Below are 25,451 nucleotides of genomic sequence, written 5' to 3' on the forward strand. Positions count from 1 at the left end.
TTTTGAACTTCCACCGACCCGCGTTTTCATCACTTTTGCACGGAAGCGCACGCGGTACGCACCGTTAGGAAAGTATACATAGACATCGAGAACCGGAGAGCTTGTCGTCACCTGCGCAGTCTCCTAGAGCCCAGTTCTACAAACTCTTCTTCCTGGAAGAAGATAGTTAGAAAAGTTATCTGTGAACTATCGAGAACTGAAATACAAGAACAGACAGCAACGGTGCTGGTACCAGCACCGAGGATCGATTCTAGCCCACAAATCGAAAGTAACAGACACCTGTGAGGACCAACTAGAAGAACAGACACGCCGCAAGGAAGTGTGAATCGGAAGAGCACGTTTTTCAGGTGTGTCTTCGCGCCTCGGTTTCACAGGAGACGGCCGATTTTAATCGCAGATCGTTCCGCGCGCGACTACTCTTCGTGGTCCCTTCCGTAAACAGCCAAGCCGCCGATCGACGACCAGTTTTTTTTTCTATTTCACGACTGGTCTCGTAACATTTTCGTAACAGCGCGCCGATAACTGTGTGAAATTCCACCGGCGAATAGTCGATCGCGATCGGGCGACAAAGACTTTGATTCCGGTAGTCCGGGAGTGAAGTGTCGCACGATGAAGGACTTCGTGATGATATGGAACCGATTCACCGGCCGACGGTACTCGACCGTCAACACGAATCAAAACCAGAGCGACTCGAGCGAAACAGACGAGATGACCATCAGCCAAAAGACCAACAACATCAGGAGAAAGTCATCGGTGGTCGTGAACCGCTTCTTTAATGCGGCACTGTCGCCGGTGCACTCGACCGGCACCGAGAAGTGGCCGAAAAGTAAGTAGATTTTTTTTGTTTGTTTTTATTTAATGCAATTTGAATCTCCAGGCAGAGATTATTTTGCCGGAGTAAGTGGATTGATCGCCTCTCGCGGTTTTACGGCTTCGCAAACAATTAAGAATGGTTGTTAACCACTTGTTTCATTGCGTCGCTGCGTGTTAAAAAGATATATGTAATACAGTAAGAGTAATAATGACCAAGAGAAAAGTGTAGCGTTTCAAGAACAGTGCGAAACAATGCAAAAATTCGTATCTCAAGAAATTGTCGTCTTCTTTTGTCGAAAATTTCTTATGCGCCGCAGTTTAATGGGACGCGCGAATGGAGATTTCCAGTGCAGTTCGACTATTTCGTTCCGAGTCGATGGACAACGATGTTTCCGACGTGAATATTCAATCTTCGACGTACAGATTTTTACCAAAAACGCAGACATTCTATTTACTGTAGTAAATCATCATGGCTAAAGCAACTTTGATGAGCCTAGTTGTGGAAGAAAGCGTAAAGCAAGGGGTTAACGCCTTGGAAAACGTGTTACTTCAACCATGCTCTACTGTATAATTGATGTACGTACACCTGCGATAGTATCCTGACGCATTTCGAATAAGAATGCACTTCTTCAACACTAGATTTACGGAGCACTAAAAACGATTTGCGTAACTTCGTAAAATTGACAAAAACGTATTTATCCCTTGCAATTTTTAATGTGTCCAAAAAAAATCAATTTCCCAATAATAATCGCGAATGAAAAAGTTGTAGTGTTAAAAAATGAATCTCACGTGACTCGCTTAACCTTGCTTTCTCACGCGAGAGGTATCTGTGTTCGTACTCGTGTGGAGATCCATACTGCGCTTTTTAAGAAGTTATGAAATTTTTGTCAGACCTTCCCGACTACGTCTAGACTACTTAATTAACGATGAATCAGAAATTTTCTTCGAAATTCAATTGACTTTGTAGCAGTTGCTGCATATGAGTAATGCCGGCTCATTTAACGATGCGAAGAAGTATGTGTGCGAGTAAAGTAAATGTCGCCCGCCAATTCTGTTCTTCCGTCGGCGAACTTGTTTTTATGACAGATAGTACTGGGTCAAGTGCAGAGCCTTGGGTTAATGAGAAACTGATAGCTAACGGAGCCCAACTGCGTGACAGGACCTTGTTCGGTTGTCCGAAGTATATCAGAATGCTCGCTATGATGCAGAACGCGTACAGTCTGCACCGCAAAAATATTTGGTCGTTCGCAACGTTCGCGGTTTAGAGAAGAGAAAGCAACAGACAACGTAATCCACGGTTTTCTGGTCGTTGTACCATCGCCATTAAGTCACACGCGATAACTAGTAACGTTGGATTGCATAATGCGTACATACGCACAGTTTTACACCTGAATTATAACGCGAAAAACTGCAGAAACTCGTTCCGTCATGCCACGCAAGCCAAGTTCAAGTTTATGCTCGAGAGCGTTGTTCAGAAAAAGATCATCGTCGTCTAGTTTATCGCATATCGGAGAAATTGCTCTGAATAGCGTCGAGCTCTGAATCACGCCAATTGCGAAATAATTATTTAGATAATATATTATTCAAACAATGACTCCATTTAAGTCGCTTCTACCTCTCGTAATTTGCTCGAACAATCGTTCACTCGACACGTACAAATTTCCCAGGGTAAACTTGTTTAGCGTTAACGCAAATGATCGTGCGATTATGTTAAATCTCATTCAATTATACAAGCAACTGGAGCATTTCAATTTAACCGGTTGTCAACGATTATTCGCAGACTCTCAAAACCGAATGATTAACAGTCAAGGAGTTCTAAGTCAACTTTTCAAGATCAACTTGTTCCTAGGGGAGGTCTAGGAGTTCTATATCAACTTGTCAAAGATTTATCTTGATCCCCTTTTTAAATATTCTAATCCGAAGCATTTTGCTAACAGTGAATGAATTAATAGAAATGACCGAATTAATTTTACGTCGCGTTACACAATCCGGACACGGAATTCGCTACTCTCGCTCGCGTCTTTACCGTCGAAAATTCGCGGAACGACTGTTAATTGCTTCCTGCTTTGTTTTCGCGTACGTTTCACAGTAATTTATCAGAAACGCTCCAGTTGCCGCGCAAAAATTATCGAATCGCTGAATCTGATAGCGTTACGTACGTAGCACAAGTATTACGGGAGAGAATTACGATGCATATTACAAGATCTGCTGGCCGTTTCGCGATTCTGCCTGCATCATGCAAATGCATGCTTGTTATTATACAGTTTCTTTGTATCACGATCGAATTTGCGATTTTGATCGCTTTGGACCGGCCAAAACGCGTGTTGCACCTTTACAATTGATTTTCCTGTGTTCAAGTTATTCAAACAAATTCTTTCTTTCGTATATATTAGGTTGGGGAAAAAGAAATCCATCATCTCTCTGCTTGAGATAACGTAAAAATAATGGATTTCTTTTTCCCCAATCTAATATTATAGAAAAACTGACTACAAATTTGGATATAGACACATTCTTGTTATTTGTTTGAAGTAATGTAAAATAGTCACTTTTAGTGCTTTGTAAATCTAGTGCTGATATTAGCTAATGGAGCATTGGATGGGGAAATTTTTACGCGAAAAGTCTAAAGCGACTTTTGATATTTTTGTTTTCTTCCTAACATTGTTTAAAAGTTCGTGGATTTTTCATAATACACTTGGAACAGATATGAGAAAGTGATACGCAACTGTTCCCCAATCGGATCATTCACTAACGAATTCATCCTTGAGGGCAATATCACTGCCCGATTTGTGTCTGTGTCAAATGTCAGTTGTGTTTTTTTTGCAACTAATAGAATATTGATGAAGATATTAATAGGCTAGACGCGTCAGAAATGCAAGACACACATATTTAATACATGGCCTATGGCAAATCATTTTTTCGCGATAAGTAGCCGATATGAGAAATGGTGTCACCCAATTTAGCTGTTACCTTCATTGTCGAAGGACGAAATCGAGGGACACTAAACTGATAGATCGGTATCGATCAAAAGCTATTTCAGAAGAAGGAATTGAACCTTGCCTCTGTGCACGGGGTGCGAATGCATCCCTAGAAGTCGCTAGAAGTGACCAACACGGAAATTCCATTAAAATTAAAGACAAACAGAATCTGCATTTATAGCAGATCTCTCGATCAGCTCTTGAATGCTTGATCTGTCGAAAAACATATGCGGGTGCGGTCAACAAAGCAATTACGATACCATTCCAGCGAGAACAAAGGAGAGGTAAGGAGAGTACGTCGCGTCCCCATAAGAAGGTTTCAATGAAGCAATAAAAAACCGGCTCGCGTTGGCCATGCTAATAACGACCATCCTTCCTGGACACACGCGTAGAACTACCATGTGGAGACCATAAAATCCTCGAATATGAAAAGCTTCCTTCTTCGTGCAATGCCTTGAACACCTACACAAATTAAATCCACGAAATTCTTCATACAATACTTCGTAAACGAACTGAATGATCCTTTCTGTGCCACTGAAACTATGTACACTGTAAAAAATGAATAGGTCAAATATACAAAACCAAAAGGACGTTAGAAGAATTTAGCACTATGTGCTAAAAGTAACTTGTGCACGTTCCCTTATAAAAATGACAAGACTGATTTTATTTAGACTTTGTGCGGCCCCTATTGTAATACGTGCTCTACTACAGATATCTATACAACCATTCCTTATGAAATCATTTTTACTATTTCAATAATTGTAAGATAAAAAATCTGGAACCGGTTTAGTGTTAAGAATACCGTTTTACCATTTTCCAGTTTTGAAGACAAGTCAGTTTATTTTAACGTGGTCGCATTAACAACGAGGTCGTTAGCGACCACACGGATGACACTTGGTTATAACGATACATTTCTTGTAATGGCATCGTTAACTGAATTAGCGATCGCGAGTTGCTGGGTAACAAATTCGAGTGCGTGCGAAATTAACGCCTCGAATGAACTGCCTCAGCATTTATAAATAAACAGTTAGGATCTGTACATTTGAATACGGCTATTAAATGTAATGGGCCGAGATGGCTGAGACTTTACATGGTATTTTGAATAATGATAATAATAAATGGATTTATGCGTTTATATTCTTGGAACTTTACCGAGGGATGCATCAGTGTGATCAGATAGTCGCGATACAACCTAGGGAAACAACTATTATTTACAGGAAGATGAAATTAAGATGGTTTTGTTTTAAACAAAAAGCGACATTGAAAATTCACCACGTACTTACATTAACTGCGTCTCGACTTAACGGGCCTCTGTATAGAGAGCTTTTGTTCTTGTTTATATTTGCAAATATGGGCAGCGTCATGACTTGCTCTTCCTGACATATTGCTATTATCTTACCTCGCCCATCGGGCATCATGATCAACATTTTGGATCGTTCCTACACTGATTGAGTGAGTTACTGATGGTGGAATAAAATAAAGCTACACAATTATAGGTTAAAATTAGTTTAGATAACAAAAGTAACGACAACGAGTAGATCCGTAGTTCGAGTTCATTGGCTGCACTGGTTATTCGTAGCAGGTGCCATTTCTATCGTCAGTTCGATACACCGACAGAATGCATTAACATAGACGATTTGCGATGATATTCAAGATGAGTCATACGATCGAAATCGGATCTATTAATAACCGTCCCGAAAACCTAAATCATTTCTCTCTCTTCAATTATGATTAGTGACGTATGAAGAATCGAACTAATTTAACGTAATTCCTGTTTTAATTAAGCAAATGGCACAGTTTGTCAAGTGAGAGCTTAGCAAACAATAAAGCATTAACAAAGAAACGACCGTGCTGTTTATACACGCCAATTGCTTAACAACGTTAAGTACACATATCGCAACATTTACAGGCATACAAATACTCGTTGGTACAACACTGTTCAAAATTATTGTTTGCCCAGATTTCACACGCTAACGAACTCCCTAAACATTTATCCTATTAATTCAGATGTGTCTTCGTATTTATTTTCTTTCTGACAAGGAAAGATTCGAATAAGATCGACAGACGCTAGTTAGGGGATCAAAATAAGAATACGGAACGCGACGGGTACGGAACCTCCCATGATTACGATCTTCGACGAAAGGGAATTTATGCACAACGACGCATAAGTTCCGCAAATAATTTTTCACTGCGCAGCAATGGCATTGACATCGGCTGTGAAAACAACTGGCTGTATCGATCAGAACCGGTTCACCGCGGCAAAGTCGGGTAAAAACGATCGATCAGAAATTTCTAGATCTTCTTACGTGAGTCTGCCGTTCAGGGAATCCTCCTTAGCCTGATCTTTGCATAGGACGTTCCACGAGAGGTGTTCGACCCACAAATCCATCGAAACTGTTGATAATGCAACACGAAACAAAATAAACACGTAATACGATTGTTTATTTATTGATTAAAAAATATTTTCGCCATATTCTGTACAAAGTAACATCTGTGCTACACTGTTAAAGATAAAGGACGAATATTATAAAAAATATATTATTTTTTCAAAAATAAAACAGGAAATAGAAAATGTCGTTAAATAAATGTAGTTAAAACTGGCTTTTAGTCTGATACTTATTAGCCGGCGAATGTACTAGTCACGTGAATTTTTCCGTGGCATAAATCTGTGACGCGATGTAAGGAACAGCCGGACGACGCGGAGAAATTAGAATATCTAAAACGCGACGTGTACAGGGCAATAAATTTGTGACGGGAAAAAAGCGAGGCAAAAAACGTGCTCAAAATCGTAATTAGAAAGTCAAATTTCATCTCACGTTATCAATAGAATCAGCTGATTAAGGCAGCGAGTTATAGTGGTTCGATCGGAACGTTGGAATGTAAACTGGTTCTCCCTTTTACCTCTCTGACCCATATTTCGTTTCACAATTTGCGTACAAAACCCCTTAAAGACTCTTCGTTTCAAGGAGAGATCTTAAAACATATACTGTTACATTATATTTCCTACATACTAAAACTACACAAGGATGATACATTTGAAAGATCCTTTCTTTGATGATGTTAGAAACTAAGGAATTGGGAAAGCTGTTACATTTAAGTACTTTTTTAATGAGAGATTTTAATGATCGAACCCTGCGCCGAAATCATAAAATTTATTATATATTCATTTTTCGATCGAGAAGAATTCACCTTTATACTAAAACTACAATCATGACATTAGTGACTATAAATAAAAGCGTGGAGCGAAGATTACGTCAATATATTAGTTTAAAATATTATTAATCATTTAATGGATTCGGTATTTTATGTAGAACCAGGAAGAAAGTTATTTTCGCCTTTTTAGTGCATTTTAATATAAGCGTGGTTTTTAAAAAGTTTCTTTTACATATTTTATTTTCTACTTTTATTGTCATCGGAAGCAAGTGTGGATACAAAATTTCAGTAAGATTGGATTATGGGAAGAGGTTTAAAATTCGATTACAAGATTTGACGCATTCAACAACAACACGGCAAGTTAATATTACAAGAGTGGTGAAAAAAGACAGTAAAAAACACCGCCGTATATTACCTCGTGATCGTTTTGTTTACCATCGATCCGTTACACGCGTTAAACTTAACTGTTCCCGTGTCTTTTCCGCTAAAAAGCAACACCGTTCAACGCAAAGAAAATAAACATTCTAGAATGTATAAAAATAAAACGGCGGATACTGCATGTAACCAAATCACATTTGCTACGAGATTTGGGTCCGAAACTTTTGATCCATCCTGTATACACGGTTCGCTGAGCTGGATCCTTAATTACGTTCCACGCTCGACTCCTCTCAGTTGATTCTTTGTACACGGCACGCGTCACCGGTATTTTGTTGACTGTTTAGTAGTAAAGCTACGATGCAGTCTTCGCTCGACTATAAGTCACTGCCATTCTTCCTACAACAACTTCAAAACCACTATTATAATTCTCAGCGTAACCTCGGTTTCGCACCAGCGATCATTCTGTCGCGCCAGAAACGCGGAACAGAGATATCATCCGATTGATAAGTATCACGACGGCTGCAACCGGGAAAATCACATGCTAATTGCTATTGTGAGGCACGGCCTTAACAGAAATATTCTTTCTTGAAGAAAAATCACATACCGAGGTACCTCGGAAGTTGTTGGGAATGGTCAAGAATATTTCTGAAGAGATACAGTTACTCGAATTAATGCTCGAACGCTCTAAAGAAGACGATAACTTTTTTAATATTGTACTATACGATTTGAACTTTAGGTCTAGCACTCTAGCACTAAAAGGTGCATTTTACAAATTTTTTATGCGGGCCTATATTGAAAATTTAAATAATACATTTTGTACATCTGTGTTAATTAAACATAATTCTGAAAATTTCGTCAAAATCGGTCAACGTTGCGATAAGCTACAAACGTTTAAAGATGGTAAAAATTGCAAATTTTCACGAATTTCGGCCTATATCTAAGAATCTTACATTTTCAATGCCTGTCGTTTTATCTGGTCAACCGATTTCGATGAAACTTTCAGAGTGCATATAATTGACACGGATCTACCAAACGTAGCTTTTAAATTTTCAATATAGGCCCACATAAAAAAATTGTAAAATGCAACTTTTAGTATTTTTTCTACAATTCCGATCAATTACTATTTCTGAAAAAATTGTTTTCCATGTCCTGTAGTAAACTAATTGCTCTAGCTTCCCAAAAATTTAAAAAAGTTATCGTCTTTTTTTAGAGCGTCCGAACATTAATTCGAGTAACTGTACATAATCCTAGAATATGTTTAATCCTGGAATCCTGTAGTCAAAGAATTAATATACCTTGTAGTAGACGAATAATAACATCATCTATTAATAAACATCGCGATGGATCGACGAACAGCACAATATTTATAGAATAACATGATGACCCATTAGAGGATTCCACGAATATGCAAGTGTCTAGAGACTTTTCGGTGCGTCGTCGTCTGTAACCCTAAAACATTACACTCTAACCTTCGTCGTCGACACACTTGTGACACGCTTGTGCAACAGGGACATGCGCACGCTTGAAAATGCCAAAGTGAAACTTCGTAATTTGATCTTTCGTCGCTGGCATTTGATACATCCATCGGAATGCTAATCCGACACAATGCCGTGGGAGAAGTTCGCGCACCCCGTCCCCAAAACCCGAATTGGGGAGATAAACCGCGGGAAGTTAATTAAGTATGTAGTTGGACGTTGAACTTTACGCGTTTTGTCAGCCGGTTTCCAAAGCGAAGTGTACAGGAGGGAGAAAATTTAGTAACGGTGTCGTAAAACAGTCGTCAATTTTTCAATTTTTTCAAAACCGTTTTCAAAACCAGTTAGCACTGTTGATTGTCGCCTATACGGTTCGGAAAAACGTCCGCGTTTGCATAAACACATGCAATTTAGCGATTGGAAAGGAACGGGGAAAGGAAAGTGGCATGGTGAAAGAACTAATAATTTCGCAAACTATCATTACGTAAAAATTTCAAAACAATAACGAGGCATTATTACACGCGTGGATACCTGTGTGTGTTTATTGCTTATGATCGTTAGTTATATATATTCCATAATTTTACAGCCATCTCGTTGCACACGAAAATACATCTTGCGCATTCCAGCTCAGTATTTTTAGTTCTTTTTGGACATTACATATCTCTTCGACGGTAGTCTAAGTATACCTTGTCGAGTTCGTTCGGCAATCGCTGAAGGGAGTGGAACAATGCTACTCCATGTTTAGAAGGTTTTCCTTTCCTGCGTTTACTATCAGATCATTTGTTCTAGAGCGAACGAGAAAATCATCGGAGAAAACGGGACTGGGATTACATAATGTCTTATCGGACGATATCCCAAAGTTAATCATGTTTGGTTAATCATATTAGATTGGCAAGAAAGTAATTTTGGTATTTTAAGGTGAAATAAAACCGAATTTCTTTATTCAAGCGATGAGCTTTAATCAATAAAATATTTTCTTATTTATTCTTTTTGTTAAAAGATCATCGAACAAAATTGGGAATATATCTTATTCAGTAAAGTTCATTGCTGGAATACAAAAATCGAGCTCTATTTCACCTTAAAATACCGAAATTGCTTTCTTACCAACCCAATATTACTCGAACGCTCACGTTTACCTGTTTAGTTCGGATAATCGATGCTCCGCTGTACCATAATTGCAAAGACCCCTTGTACAATACCGTGGAGATTGTTACCGCAGCAAATGCCGGTAGCGAGCGAGTTAGCAAAGTCAGATCAGGAAGTTGCACGGTGCTCGAAAAATTCCGATGCACCTGAGCAGCAACGGTGGCGTGCAGGATCTAAGAAAGATAATCGCCGGGCACATATGGTGTTCCCCGTGTTTCTGATCTCGTTACCCAGCCGAGCAGTTGTCAGGATTCGAACTGGCACACGGCGAAGAGGATAGCTGGTCCCGCGACTCTGAAAAGGCCACGTCCGGACTTGTGCAACATGGCAAGCACGTGCCTCTGGATTTATTTACCTTGTGCAATCCTACTGCGCCGGCGGTTGTCATTAAAAAATCCATAAACCGCTAAACGATACAAAGTCGCGGGCCGCATTGACACCCTTCAGAAACTATTCGCTTCTGCCTGAGTCTATTTCGACCCGCAACATCCAAATTGTCATTCAAGCACTCAATTTGTGGCACTTAAACTAAATGAATAGCTGTTTCATTGAGGATATCGGAAAGACTAATTTGTCTATACGAAATATAATATTAGGTTGGGGACAAAGAAATCCATTATTTTTACGTTATCTCAAGCGGAGAAATGATGGATTTCTTTTTCCCCAATCTAATATCGTCAAAGGTAAATTTTTAAAAATTATTAATTAGTGACTTTTCGTTTCTATTGGTATACGATATATTGTATTCATGTTGATTGTTCTACAACTTTAGTTACCTCAATTTTATTTGTTTCTCGTTACGTCTTCTTGACACAAAATCTACCGAGCCTTAAAAGTAACTGGTACATGTTTCCTCATAAAAATGACAAGGTTGATTTTATTTACACTTTGTGCGGCGCCCCCCCACCCCTATTGTAATATGTGCTCTACTAAAGATATCTACAGTTAGGAGCAAAACTGGATCACTAGACTGCGGACCTTTATGCAAAATAAAAAATGTTTGCAATGATTGCAAGACACAGGAGCCAAATAGAAATTTCTGTGTGATCAGTTTTGCTCCTAACAGTACACAACCATGCCTTATGAAATCATTTTTATTATTTCAATAATTGTAAAATAAAAAATGGTGGTGATAGGTTTAGTGTTAAGCCTTCAGAATCGAAAACCAGAACCGTTAGCGAAGATCTAAAAATTAGGGAAATCCCGGGGAAACTTGGACGCGGACGGCAGTGCTAGACAAGAGTCGTCAACCCTCGCAGACACAACTGCAGCGATAAATTGCATGTGGTTGCATGCGAATGCGTCGGATGGCTACCGACGATGAATCTGCTTAATGGATACGTGTTATCGCTCGTATTAAGTGGACTGCGACCAGAAGGGATCGGCCGTGATCTATTAACGCTTAGAGATTAAGGGAGATCTTCCGTCCACGCGTACAAAAATCTCGACACTGGTTTAGCTTCGACTAATCTTTATGGCTCATAGAGTATGCTGGCCAAGCGGCTTAGAGAAATTATCGGGTACTAATGGGGTTACAGCTCGGATAAGCGTACGTTGCACCACAGTAAAATGTAATAAAGCAATTCTGATATTTCCTCGTGGATGCTGTTCCTTTTACGACGTGGAAGGCTTAACAATAAAAATAAACTTAATGAGTTTATTTTTTGATTTTACAGTTACTCGTTAGTTTTGGAATGTGTTAACCTTAACCGTTGCCTGTCGTATACTAAAACACTGCCATAAAATAATAAATTTATTTATAGATTTGTTACAGCTTTAAACCAAGTGGTTTACAATAAAGTAATAAAACGTGGTAAAATGCTGTAATAGCTACATGTACCATTAGGTTGTCCCAAAAGTTGGTTTTCGATGCATGCACATAATGCAAATTCATATTAAAAAGTACTAAAATATTAACATAAACATTATCGTATTGTTGGTATTTATTTAGCGACATTAAAGGAACACATTCCGGAAGAAACTTTTGGGACAACCTAATATAATATAATTATTACCTCGATACATGAAATAATTATTAATTTAAAGATGATTACGTAGAATCACGGCTGTCCCAACGCGTTTCTTTCAGAGTCAACGGTCTTTCGAACTCATCGAGCAAATTAAATGAATTTTTTATATTCTTTTAGAACAATAAATCATTAAAAACACAGACACGAGAACGTGACGCGAAAATCTATTTTAGACTGGTCGGAAACTCGACGTCATTTTTCCTACATCGTGTCTATATCAGTTTTTCGACTAGAAAAAAAGATAAACGATTCAACTAATCTACATTTTCTACGCCGAATTAATGCTCCGTCAATGTTAGATGCTGTTTTTTTTTCGCGAGAGATAGAAGTGAAAATGCATGAGTGCAAAGTGTACTCGGTGACGTTGCACGAAATCTGTGAAAAAAAAGAAATTATGCTACTCCGCATGGAAATTTTACAGTGTCCGACCTGGATGCTGGTTTGCCCCATGCTGTGAAACAATTGATTATACGACTCGCGTTTAATTCCACGGTGATCGATATAATCCAGGAGAAACAAGCGAGAGTCGACCGTTGCGAAAGCCGAATAAAATTCATTGTACTCGGGCCGGGCATTTTGTAATATCCTGTTCCGTGTATGAAAGCTGTCGTGCCTCGAGATCAAACTCCATAAAAGTGTCGCGATTTCATGGATATAAAATATAACGGCGGAGGGCAAATATGCACTTTCTATTGGATAGCGTATTCGCAGTCGCGTCCCGATTACCGTCGGAAAATTATTGCCACATCGTGTCGCACTGCCAGCAATCTTGCAACAGTCGAGAGCAAGACGGGCTCCTTCTGCGAAACGAATGTTTGTCAATCCTAAATCCCTGTTTAGGATTTTGCATCTACCTATTAAACTCAATGGCCATCGATTCGAAAGGTCGGAAACGATTCGCGATCTCCGCGATAACCGGCGTCTCTTTTGCACAATATGAGTTGCGATCTATTGCGAAAAAGGTGTACATCTTTTTACACCGTCAGGAAATCGATGATGATCGATGTACGGTAATTTCGGGATAGGTGCAGCACATTTTGTTTTCGGTTTATCAAAATTTTATTAGAAAGAATTGAAAGTGCAGACAGGCATAGTTGAATTGTTTATTTGAATCTCTTTAGTAAAATATAACATTAAATAAGTAAAACTTTTATATTAATGTGTTAATATACTGTTTGAAAAAGAGGTCGAAAATGCACTCCTAATTGGGGATAGACGCGCACTCCCTTATTTATAGCCTTTCCTCCCTACTTCTATTCTTTTTTTCTCTACCACACATGTTACATAAATTAGTATACATTGTACATGTTTCATGGAGCCATTTGAGGCATTCGGAACAACAAATCCAATCTTCTTTAGGTGTGGTTGAATAATAATCTGCCAAACATTTGATACAATGATTATCAGAATCTTCAGAACTGTTTATGATCTCAGTTTTAATTTATCGCTTTGTAATTAATTGAAAAAGAGATGCTCCTGACGAAAACGACAGCCTAGTATACTTACATAAATTACTGTTACAAATTACTGTACAAAAACAAGAACCAGTACAAAAAATTTTGTCAAAACACGATGAAAAATCGTAAAGGTGAAACCATTGTCACTATTCAAGTCGATACTGATAGTTAAAACTAGGGATGGGATCAAGTACCTCGCAAACAGGTTCGAACTTTGATTGATTGAATTCGAACTCTCTATAAGTACTTCGAAAAACAGAAATAGTACTCCTAAGTACACTCGAACCTATGGCAGACAGTTTCGAACCTTTTACGAGTATTTTGGTAAACGAAAATAATACTTGCAAGTGTATTCGAATCCTGGTCGAACAGACTCGAAACTTTTATGAATATCGTACCGGAAATTCTCTGATTTTTCTAATCATTATTTTTTTTACCTTTAAAATCAATTATGTTGTCCTCTAATGCATGATTTAATTCAACATGTATAACTATAATTGGTATGGACATGATATTTGGTCCCCTCAGGGTTTCAAATTCATTTACCAATCCTCTCCTTTTTCCACTCTCACCATCGCCTTTTCAGCGGGACCTACTGTTTATGGTGGGTTCCGAACCACCTTATGTATAACTATAATTTCATAATCTATCGGAAATATTATTCTTGAATAGTTACGAATTTAATAAAGAAAGTGCTTGTGAAACTTACAATGCAGTTCTGATTTCCAAGATTCGAGTACTACTTGTGAAAGATTCGATTCCTTTCAACATCGAAGTACTTGTAAGTATCTTTTCGAAACTTGTAAGTACTCATTCCGAGATTCGATATCAGTTTGTATAAAATGAACACTGAAAATATAATCATTGAAACATTATTGCTTTTAAGTAGTAATCGAAACCCACGAAACGAAACTTGGTTATCGAAATTGACTCGGATTCGCGAGTACATATTGAACTTGATCGCATCCCTAGTTAAAACCATGCAATAAGAACGTAATAACATTTATACTTATCACTTACAAAAATATTTCGTCAGGAATTCGGAGCACTAAGAAGTTTTTATGCTTCTGTTGCACGTAAATGATGTGATACACGTGTTCTTCGAAACGAGGTCATTTGAATAGGTTGAAACGATGTAAATGACACGCGAAAAACAGTTTGAAATCATCCTGTATTGCCACAATACAAAACTGGTGCATCTATCTCGAAATTACTGAGCGAAAGACGTGTACCGATCCATTCTTATCTCCCGGAGAAAGCAGTTTCTGTCATTCTGTGTCGCATTTCGTTCTGACTCGTCTCGAGTCACGTATAGCGCTGACAATTACACGATATTAAAGCTCGAGCAACACGTGAGGCGTTGATAACATCTTTATAATACGAGGCATAACTCATAATTCAAATCGCCGCGCTGCGGGTAACTCGCCGGACGGTGTGAAGCGATTATAGTTGATCGATCGAAGCGAATGAATCAATTACTCTTCGATTCGCGCCTTTCTACGAAAAATTAACCGGCGCGGTTTAAATATCCGTGACGCTCGAGTGTCTCGCATGATTTACTACGAGATTACTTAACGGTCACCGAAGAGCAGTCGGTTACACACGTTCATCGTGTTTCGATGTGTTCAATTACGAAGCACGTGCCGAATGAAATTCACCTTGGGAATCGCTTCTGTGCGAAAACGCGCTGTAGACGAATTAGAAATACGTTGATCGAAACGCTGTGGCTCAAGATCTTATTGATCAAATTGTATCGCAAAACACAGCGGATGATCGGATTATTAGAGACGCTTGCATACATTGAAAATCACAGCGCAAGGAATAACCACAATAGAAATGTAATGAATGTATGTTAATGGAGGTTTCTTCGCGCTCTAAAAATTTGCACGTGCCCTGAATGCCTAATGATCTACAGTCTACTAACAGCCATTATAAATTCACGTATTTGGTCATGTTGTGGCAGATTTAGAGAGTCGCCGTCTGCGATTATGCAATGCTGCACAACTTTGTTGAACGAGTTAAGATTGCCGATACAGGTAGAAAAAGTAGTCGCGTTCAATATGGTTTGCAACAAGAAAATATTGCATACAATTTGCATTTATAGCGAATACTCCTAACTGTCGAAAACATTAATTAGCGTTTACCTTGGTTTCAGTTTCTTCAAACTCTGGATTCCTTGCGCCAAAAAGATCTGTTCTTTGACTGTGGTGTTTTAGTTTCGCTTAAAAAATACATTAAGTATAGAAATCTTTCACTGCTAATTAAATATACGCTAATCCCCGTGATGTGCAGCATGTCACAATAAATTTATTCCAATCGAGAATTCCAATAACAACTAACGAAGACGGAAATCTCTGGAGAACGAGCTTAATGGACGCCTCGCAGTAATTACCCCGGCTAATTCTTGTTTTCGCGAAATTAATCCGAAAATTACGTCAGAGCAGTACGCCGTAGATCGAATTGATTATCGAGTAATCCGTTTAGATCGCGATCGAGAAATAATTATGCCGTAAAAGAATATACATAGTACTTGAATAGCTACAAAACATATAAATCAGCGAAACAATTTAATTAAAATCAGATCACCACGCGTCTGTCTGATTACTGTGTGTAGTTTCCCTTTTACTTTTCTAATTGCTCGCATTAACATGCCACGCTAATGAAGCATCACTTTATAAATAAACTATCGTTTCAGTCGCCATAACTAGACTACTTTTTATATATATATATATATATATATATATATATATATATATATATATATATCGTGAGAAATCTAAAGTAAATAAATAAAATGATATTTATACAGGTCAATCGGAAAGTTCCGTCCGTTTTTTTTATAAAAAGTAGAGCTTTATTTAAGAAACAATATGAAGAAGTACATTAATCAAAATATTGTCCATCGTTGGCGATGACTTTTCCCCATCTTTCGGGCAGCAAGCTAATTCCGCGACGAAAGAATTAGTCATCTTTGGAGGTTATCCAGTCAGACATCCATTTTTCGACATCTTCGTAAGAATTAAATCGTTCCTCAACAAGTGCGTGTGCCATCGACTGAAACAAGTGATAGTCAGAAGGGGCACAGTCTGGCGAATAAGCCGCAGCGCTTCTAACGTTTCTTTGACAACTTTTGTGACGTTTCGCGAGCAGAATTTTGCAGATGGTTTTTCGCTTTTCAATGACTCTTGGCTTGATTTCATATGGGACCCACTTTCCTTCCTTGTAGACCTTCCCCAAGGCTTCTAACCGATCGGAAATGACAGATTAAACACAATTTAACGCTTCTGCAATTTGTTTTTGCGTTTGACATGGATCTTCATCCACCAATGCCTGCAATTCTTCGTCTTCGAATACTCGTGGCCGTCTTTGCCCTCCACAGTGAAATCACCATTTTTAAAGCGTCGAAACCATTCTCTACCTGTTTTATCGCGAACAGCATTATCGCCATAAACGTCTACAATCATTCGATGAGCTTCAGCTGCAGTTTTCTTTCAATTGAAGCAAAGATTAACACTTCGCGCAAATTTTGCTTATTCGGCTCAAATTCCTACATTTTCAATGTAGAAAAAAACAATGTTATTGATGCAAGCGTATATTGTTATGTATTGAATTTTACTGAAAGATGTCCAAACTAAAAAGTTAACCTTACTTTAGACGTTATAGTTAACGACAGTTCGAGCTACGGCTATTCGACGCTAAACGGACGGAACTTCCCGATTGACCTAATAATTGATAAAATACTACTTTTCCTGGAATATAATTTTTATAAGGTGGGCTACAAAAATATGAATTTGCAGAATGTGCGTACAAACCGAATTTCACAATGGATTTTTAGGATACGGAAAGATTAGGAGGGTAGAATTGGTCTGTTGAATTTTTTATCGTCAACGCGTCAAATATAACTTGTAACATTTTTTCTTTGAATTTGTCGCAATTCTGACGCGAAACGAAGAAAAATGGCGCGGGGAACTTCTTCTCGATCTCTTAAAATTCATTATACGTCTTGATGCGTGTACCCGTTCGAAATAAACTAAAGAACCGGTATTCCCTCGCATTCCGCGTAGGTTTGTCGCGTGCAAATTCGGCGAACTATTCGCAACACGTAATATTGTCAGAGATGTCGGAAGTACCGGGACCGGTGAATAATCCGAGAGACATCGTCGCGTCGGCGTGCTATCATGGAAAGAAACAAGAAGAGATCGAAATATCACGATGATTCGCGGTTTTTAAACGCGTTTTTCGCCGAACGCGACAAAAAGATGGAAAAATCGAATCTGTCGTTGCGTGTACGGAAGTGTTCGAAAAACTAGATCAACTTTTGCGTTTGTCACCGAGACATAATAACCGAACGATTGTTAGGTGACATTGCGCTCCCTGTCTCTTCGATCCAACGATGATCCTCCGATTAATGTGCGGAAATTAAGAAAAATTTAATGTCAATTCTACCCTTGTCCTAAATTTTATAAAATAATTTATGACGTTGATATCGACATAAAAATCCACAATGGTACAAGTGGATCGAACACGAGAGTTAAGTATTTTTTAACGATCACGGTGACACAAGAACTTGTGCACAAATGGCTCAATAAAACTTCTTGCCGGCTGGTTAAACAGTTTTTTTCATTGATGGTTTAGCCTTCGATGCACCTTTACATACGGCGGACCATTTCAGTGCGGTATAAATAATTTTATAGACGTTCGTTTTTTTTTTTCGAAATTCACAGACATTTTCGTATTGATGGGCTTGGGATTGTTCAGTCTGGCATTCGGCTGCATCTTCTTTGTGCTGGAACCGTACGAGCTGCTGTTCAAGTTGAAGGTTACCTTCGGACCGGGCGGGGAAATTTTCGAAATGTGGCGGAAACCGGACGTCGAACTTTACGTGAAGATCTACCTTTTCAACGTGACGAACCACGACGACTACATGTCCGGCAAGGCGAGCAAGTTGAGGTTCCAAGAAACTGGACCCTACGTTTACAGGTAAGCGATTGATTTACTTCGACTTCGATCGGAATACCATAAGTGGAATACCATTTGTTTTGCTTACAAAGGGAGCCGACGCGCGCCAATTTTCATTCGCTTTGGAAATGCTCGTGCAGCATTTAAGCTTACGGATATTCACTTTAGAAATGGAGATAACGTTTAACGTTTTAGTACCGCGTTTCTCGGAAATGAAAGACGAAATTATTAGATGATTGCGTAAGTTCGTGCCCGATTTGAAAATAAAATTCAATGGTTAAATTTTAAGGAATATGACTTTATTAATCAAGTATGTATACATATATAGTCACCATTCTTTTCTAATTGTAGAAAATTTTACCATTTTTCAATTTTATTTTCAATTTTAACCAATCTTTAAAATTTAACCATCGAATTTTACTTGCAAATCGGGCACGAACTTGCGCAATCATCTGATATTTCTCCATGTTTAAAAATTAATTTCTGCGCTGATGTATTCTGTGTACCGGTTGAGATTTGAAAAATGCAAAAAGCCTTTATTTTATGGAACTTTTACTTCAACACTAAATCTACCACTGCCGGTCACATGACCGGTTTTATATTTTTCATTCTACAATTATTGAGATTATGAAGTTGCTTATGTTGAGCTTGATTCGATAAATTTCTTTATACAAACACATATTGTAATCAAAATTGCACAAGATATAAATAAGTAGAGCCTTATATTCTAAAACATTGATTAATTGTTGTAAATTAATTACAGGGAGTCGTTTGAGCACAAGGACGTGGAGTTCAATACGAACGGCACTGTAACTGCAAACGTCTATCACCCCTTGCAGTATGTACCGGAAATGAGCAACGGAACCGAGGAGGACATCATGATATTACCAAACATTGCGTTATTGGTGAGTGACGTAACCAATCTATATTCAAAATCCATATTCATCGCGCTAATAAATTTAACATCTTCTGATTTTTACGAACGTGATTATGCATATATTTCTATCCTGTAACTGTATAACATACCGGAACCGTAATGCTAATCGCAGATCGACGATTATTCCTATCGAAAAAAAGAATCCAAAGAAAAATTCAAAGAGACCTTTTTGATGAACTTCGAACGCGATGAAAAAGAAAACGCAAAATCCAATCACCGCTCCGTGAATGTGTGTACAATTTAATTAAGACAATGAGCACGTCCTTTCCCGATTCGTCGCTTTGTTTGGCCATATATGAATGTTTTGAGTGACGTGAACGGTTTTTATCGTAACGTCTGATAGTAAAATTACTGAAAAGGTTTGCAACATGAATTGGAAAACACCGTATTAAGAACTTCTCAATGTCAGCGAAAAAGTGACAGGCACGCATTTGCTTCTAACGGGATTGATTTGCAAAGTAGACATCCTCTTTCTCCCGCGAGTATGTCTTTCGAGTATAATAACCGACTGATTATTCGCGGTTGCAAGAAATAGCAAAAACATTGTTCGTGGAATCGTAGCGATTTAATAAAGGACACCGTTAAAATACGAGACGTTCTAACGTTTCATAACAACTTCCGGAAACATCATTCTTCTTTATCACTGACCTTACGCCACGGATTAACGTGCCGACGTTGAAAAAGGCTGTCGGTAGCGAGTTATCGTTTACATTTTCACAATAAAGCGAGTTCCGTTGGAACGACAACCGGCACCGGTATTAACACGTTGATTACCACGCAAAATTCGCGGCATCTCCGCATGATCGCGCGTGAATCGTAATCCGGCTCCCACAAAACGGGAGAATCGTCGTGTTGACCCCTTCATCATCGTGACAATACGTCTGAAGATAATCCACTATCATTTTACCGCGGTGCTAATAACTCGGGATATCTAATTTGAAAATTACCATAAAGCCCAATTAGCAATAACTTCGATGGGCCCCTGACCTTCCGAGTTCTACGCGATTTCGTTTGACGGTGAAAAATATTGTTTTACAACAGTTTGTTAGGTTTGTCAACATTATCCCGCTTGATAATACGGGGAGAGTCGTTGATGCTGGTATTGGTCAAATCTTGTTTTCAAAAGCACAATGTATCTGCACGGTAAAAAATAATGAAACTTGCGAACAGCAGATACTACCGCGATATCGTTACTGTTTATTGCAAGGAGAAATAATCGCCATTGAATAAAGACGATAGCCAATCGTATAAAAAAACAATGCCAGTATTTTCACACATTTCCATCGATTGTACACTCGTCGATCAAGCACCATCTAGTCGCCAGAATAAATAAATTTCTTCACCTTCCACCGAGGGGCCACAAGCCATTTGCACATTGTGCGAGCGTTTACGGGATAAAGTGCGATAATCCGCAAACATATTAATGGAATCGCCGATTGTATCGCGTCCATTTGACAGCGATGGCCTAGCCAATTGAAGGAAAGCCGTTAATCGTCGTGTTAACTTCAGCCTTGTTGCACACACGAAGGCTGCAAACTTGTCTTGTTACGCGACGCTTTCACGTTTCAACAGGACGAAATTAATCGCGCCAACTGGCTCGTCGGTTTTTCATTGAATAGCGTTCCGTTCTCGCTGATTGATCGCTGAAACGATTTCAACGGCTGGATCCTTTTACATCCAGTTAAATATATCACTATTGGTGTTGATTCTTGACGTTCTTTTCTCGTAATCTTAATTTTCTGTACAGCGCGGTCGACGCGACTACCTGTAAACTATCTGTTCTATTGATCGAAAAGAGAAAGGGGACTCACACTTTTTAATTTAAAAAAAAATCAGTGTACTATTCGGAACTTTTTGTATAACTCTAGCTAAAGTAAGCATGACAATATATTTCTTGAACAAAAATAGTACATTAACAGTATGTACAACTTACCTATGTGTTAACAATAATTGTAGATGAAGTACATACCTGATGCTTCAATATCCGCGTAGAAAACTTGGCGAATTTAAATTGAAGAAAATAGAATGAACGCCATTACGTCGTCAACAATTCTGGCGCAATTAACTGATATTGGCCGTTCGAGAAATAACTTTACTTTGCACTCGTGCACCGACTACTGTGTGTTGTGTTAACTGATGGAATAATGAGGAAAACGCTTTATTTATTTAATATATATTCACAAATTAATAAACTTTATTCCTTTTGATATAATAACGTGGATCTACAACGGAAACTCTTTCAAACGCAATTACGCAATACACTAGTCAAGTTGCCTTCCTAACCTTACATACATCATTGGTCAAGATGACAACTAACACATACAGTTTACAAAATCATATTTCAACATTAACAAAAAACATTCTCACGCTACATTGTGGGCTGTTTCTAAGGGTGGATTTATAGTGGAGCAGCGAGGTGAGCTGTGCGGTGAAAAAAAAAGAAAAACAATGAAAATACATATGTACTTTTTCATTAGTACGTGTCGAAATGTTGTCACGAATGTTGGTTTCTTTTCACCCCGCGCCACTATCATCCATGCTCGCACCTCCACTATTGTATATGCACCCTTAGAGTACGTTATGATGGTATTTGTCATTAGTTAAGCAGAAAATTGTTATATCCATTTTTGTCGTCGTAATTTAATTATTTGGCCTTGTGTGCGGCGGTGAGTCGCGATTAAAGACAACACCCACCATCAATAACCTTGCCTCGACACTCTCCGCGGGGGTATTATTTTCAAATTGCATCGCCATCACGATCCTGCGATAACCTGTAATTCGTAAATACCAACGAAACGGACGGCCGATTTTTATTCGAACGTATGTAACCGCGTTGTCACGCAATATCTGACAATGAGTCAAATCACCGTATAAGGAGTATTTAATCCGAGTCCTTTGTGTTCTGTGTGTGTGTGTGTGTGTGAGGTTTATTCATTTTCTACAGGCAATCAATTCCAAACTTTATGTACAGAGAAACGAATTAATATTCGGACGCTCTGAAAAAAACGATAACTTTTTCAATATTGTACTATACGATTTGAACTTTTTTCGGAAGCTAGAGAAATTAGATTACTAGAGGATGTGAAAAGCAATTTTTTTCAAAAGTTACAATTGTTCGGAAAAATATTAAAAGTTGCATTTTACAACTTTTTTAGGGTAAACTTTACTTTACCGGACTCAAGATTTGTGCCTTTCTCCTATAAATTATGATATACATATTTGGTATGTAATCCGGTAGATCTGTACCCGAGGCGGCTGCAGGTCGAAGTTTCGATCCTGTAGGATCAATGGTTCAGGAGTTATCCTTGCTTAAAATTGTGCATTTTTCAGTGTTTTTGACAGGTAAGGGCGCCGCCATATTGATTTGTAGTGTTGGTGATTAAGCTGCTCGCGGTTGTCACTACAAACCAATATGGCGGCGCCCTTACCCGTCAGAAACACTGAAAAATGCACAACTGTAAGCAAGCATAACTCCTGAACCATTGATCCTACAGGATCGAAACTTCGATCTGCAGCCGCGCCGGGTATAAATCTACTGGATTACATACCAAATACACCATAATTTACAGGAGAAAGGCACAAATTTTGAGTCCGGTAAAGTAAAGAGCAACCCTGTTTTATGTGGACCTATATTGAAAATTTAAAAAACACGTACAATTGCAATTTTTTTAAAAATTCCTTTTCACATCCTGTAGCAAACTAATTTCTCTAGCTTCCCAAAAAAGTTCAATTCGTGTGATACAATATTAAAAATTCCGAATATTAATTCGTGACAAGGAGGAGAGGGTGTAATTTGGAAGAGTAGAATTATTAAAAAAAGAGTTTCTACCTGGCCTCCGTTCCTCGCAATCGATTTGCGCGTTATTCAGTTTTACTTTACTTATCGTCCGATAAGAATTCAATAGTAGAAGAAAGCGTTCATTTTCCCTGAGAATCCGCGATCTAATGTTCATCTTGTTTTTACCCCTGAAGAATAGTTGACGAAAGAAATATTTCCCTTGTTTCAGTTCCTCCGCGAAATTAAATGAAAATTCGCATGAATATGCGCAGTATAATCCTTGCATACGAAGAGATCCTCAACATCGTTTGCACGGCAGACTGGTTCCAGACTTTTCGCTGGTTACGTGTGCGTAGCGAAATAAGTTATGAATGAAAGGGAACGCGGTAACCGTGCGTGAAAAAGTATATTACGCGTGTGGTCGCAGAAACGCGGTTATGCAAATCATTACATTCATTGTTGGGCTTGTTGCACGGCTCGTCTCGGATTACGTGGAACTGTTTGGCCAGGTTTGAGCACCGGCCGAAACCGAGATAATCTTGTTCGAACAGCGGAACAGCAACGACGCATGTTCCGACGAGAAACGGCAGCGGCGGATCGTGTCTTCGTCGCATAAATCGTATCAGGAAGCTCAAGGTTTGCTTATGAAGCCGGTTATAAGCCGCGTCGCGACAAAAAGAAGACGGAAATGCAAAATCACAATCCGATTGCGCGTACGCGACGGAGATCGAGACCTCCGTCGGCGTGCAATCACGAAGATCGGAGTCATCGATTTCACGCGGATACGTATTTCCATTTTCCGTGGGAAGGTGGAACTCTGTGGACTATGTAAAACCGTCGTTGGTGTCTCATGCTTCCTTATTCATTCGAACGAAAATTAATATTCATAAGGCCGCCGCGAATCGGATCCGAGCAGCTTCGAGATTCTCTCGATGCGAGTAGCGTTCCGAGATTTGACACCGTTCAAGCATTTAAAACTGTCTAACACTGAGTTTAGCACTAGATTTACGGAGCACTAAAAGTGATCGATGTTAAAACTGTATCCTACTGTATTCAACATGCGTGGAGTTGTCGTTAATGAAACCAGACTTCAGATTTTGTCGAGAGAAAACCATGCGAGGTAAGAAATCGATCGACTCCGAGCAATGTTCTATATTCGTTACAATCATCACGAACGATTTTGCAACTATCGCTCGAAGGAGAATTTGCTCACGTTTCTGGTACATTTTTTATTAGTCATCTCTATCTACACGGAAACATGCTGCGTAACCGTCAATCACCTGATGCAATCGATTAAATAACAGCCAGTTAAGTAAAAGCCATAGCAAATAGATTAGCTAATGGTGAACCTGAATTGTACAGTTATCAATCTGTTCTAAATGACTAGACTGCGGATTTTATGCATTTGTAACTAAAGTGGGCACGTACATTTCAACATGTTAAAAATATTTAAGAACATTAATGTATTAGTTTCAGCTTAATAGGATAACTAAACGAAGAATACAATTTTTATTTGGCTCCTGTATCCTGCAATCGATACGAACATTTTTATTTTGCATAAAGATCCGCAGTCTATAAATAACATTTTATTCGAATAATAATAGACTATATGATAATAGGAAATTAAATTTTATGATGTGGTGAAAAAGTTGTCAGAGATTCTTATCTTCTCTCATTGCTGGTATGGAAGAGGCTTGTAAACTCTCCATTGATCGATAGATCGACGCGGAAGAACCAAGGACTGCTTAAAATTTCCGTAAAGTGCGTATCAGAAGTTTAGACGCACCCTATTATTACGATAAAAAATACGATAGAAAAATCAATCGAAGATTCGTCAGAGGGTACGTTTTTGTTAAAATAATAGGGTGTGTCTAAACTTCCGATATATATTGTACACATATGTATCACACATCCATGTCTGAGAAACGGCGGTTACCTGGAATAAGATGTCGCACGAGAACTTTTTTCATCCGCTTAATCGTCGATATCCGGCGTTGTTTATGTGGCATATCTCGAGTAGAGAACAACATCTCGCAGACACCAAGGACCGGGTTATATAAGAGTGTAATGACGCTTATTAATTGAGTAATTACAATACATTATACAGGTATTATTCACAGGCGTGAGTTAGATCTCGGAATCCGTCAAAACAATAAAAAATCTCGCTTAAGAAACGTATATAACTTCAACAATACCCCCAAAGTAAGATACGCATAGAACAGAAATTACAGATCGTGGCTTTGAACGTGTATTAATGACACACGTGTATGTATTCACATACACGTTCTTTGCACGTGTAGTATTTCACGTGTATTTAAACACACGTGCATGAATGCATCCTCATTTTAAT

General features: G+C 38.6%; 1 protein-coding gene across 1 annotated transcript in view; it reads left to right on the plus strand.

Moving 5' to 3' along the window:
* Positions 1-28: 28 nt before the first annotated feature.
* LOC143208382 (scavenger receptor class B member 1) overlaps positions 29-25,451 on the plus strand; it is a 36,479-nt gene continuing 11,056 nt past the window's right edge. Inside the window, exons 1-3 of the mRNA XM_076422792.1 lie at positions 29-826; positions 18,152-18,407; positions 19,150-19,291. Of these exons, the coding sequence (XP_076278907.1) occupies positions 610-826; positions 18,152-18,407; positions 19,150-19,291 (615 nt within the window). The 5' untranslated portion in view covers positions 29-609. The remainder of the gene's footprint in view (positions 827-18,151; positions 18,408-19,149; positions 19,292-25,451) is intronic.

The sequence above is a fragment of the Lasioglossum baleicum genome, chromosome 4, assembly GCF_051020765.1.
Source record: "Lasioglossum baleicum chromosome 4, iyLasBale1, whole genome shotgun sequence".
Taxonomy (NCBI): Eukaryota; Metazoa; Arthropoda; class Insecta; order Hymenoptera; family Halictidae; genus Lasioglossum; species Lasioglossum baleicum.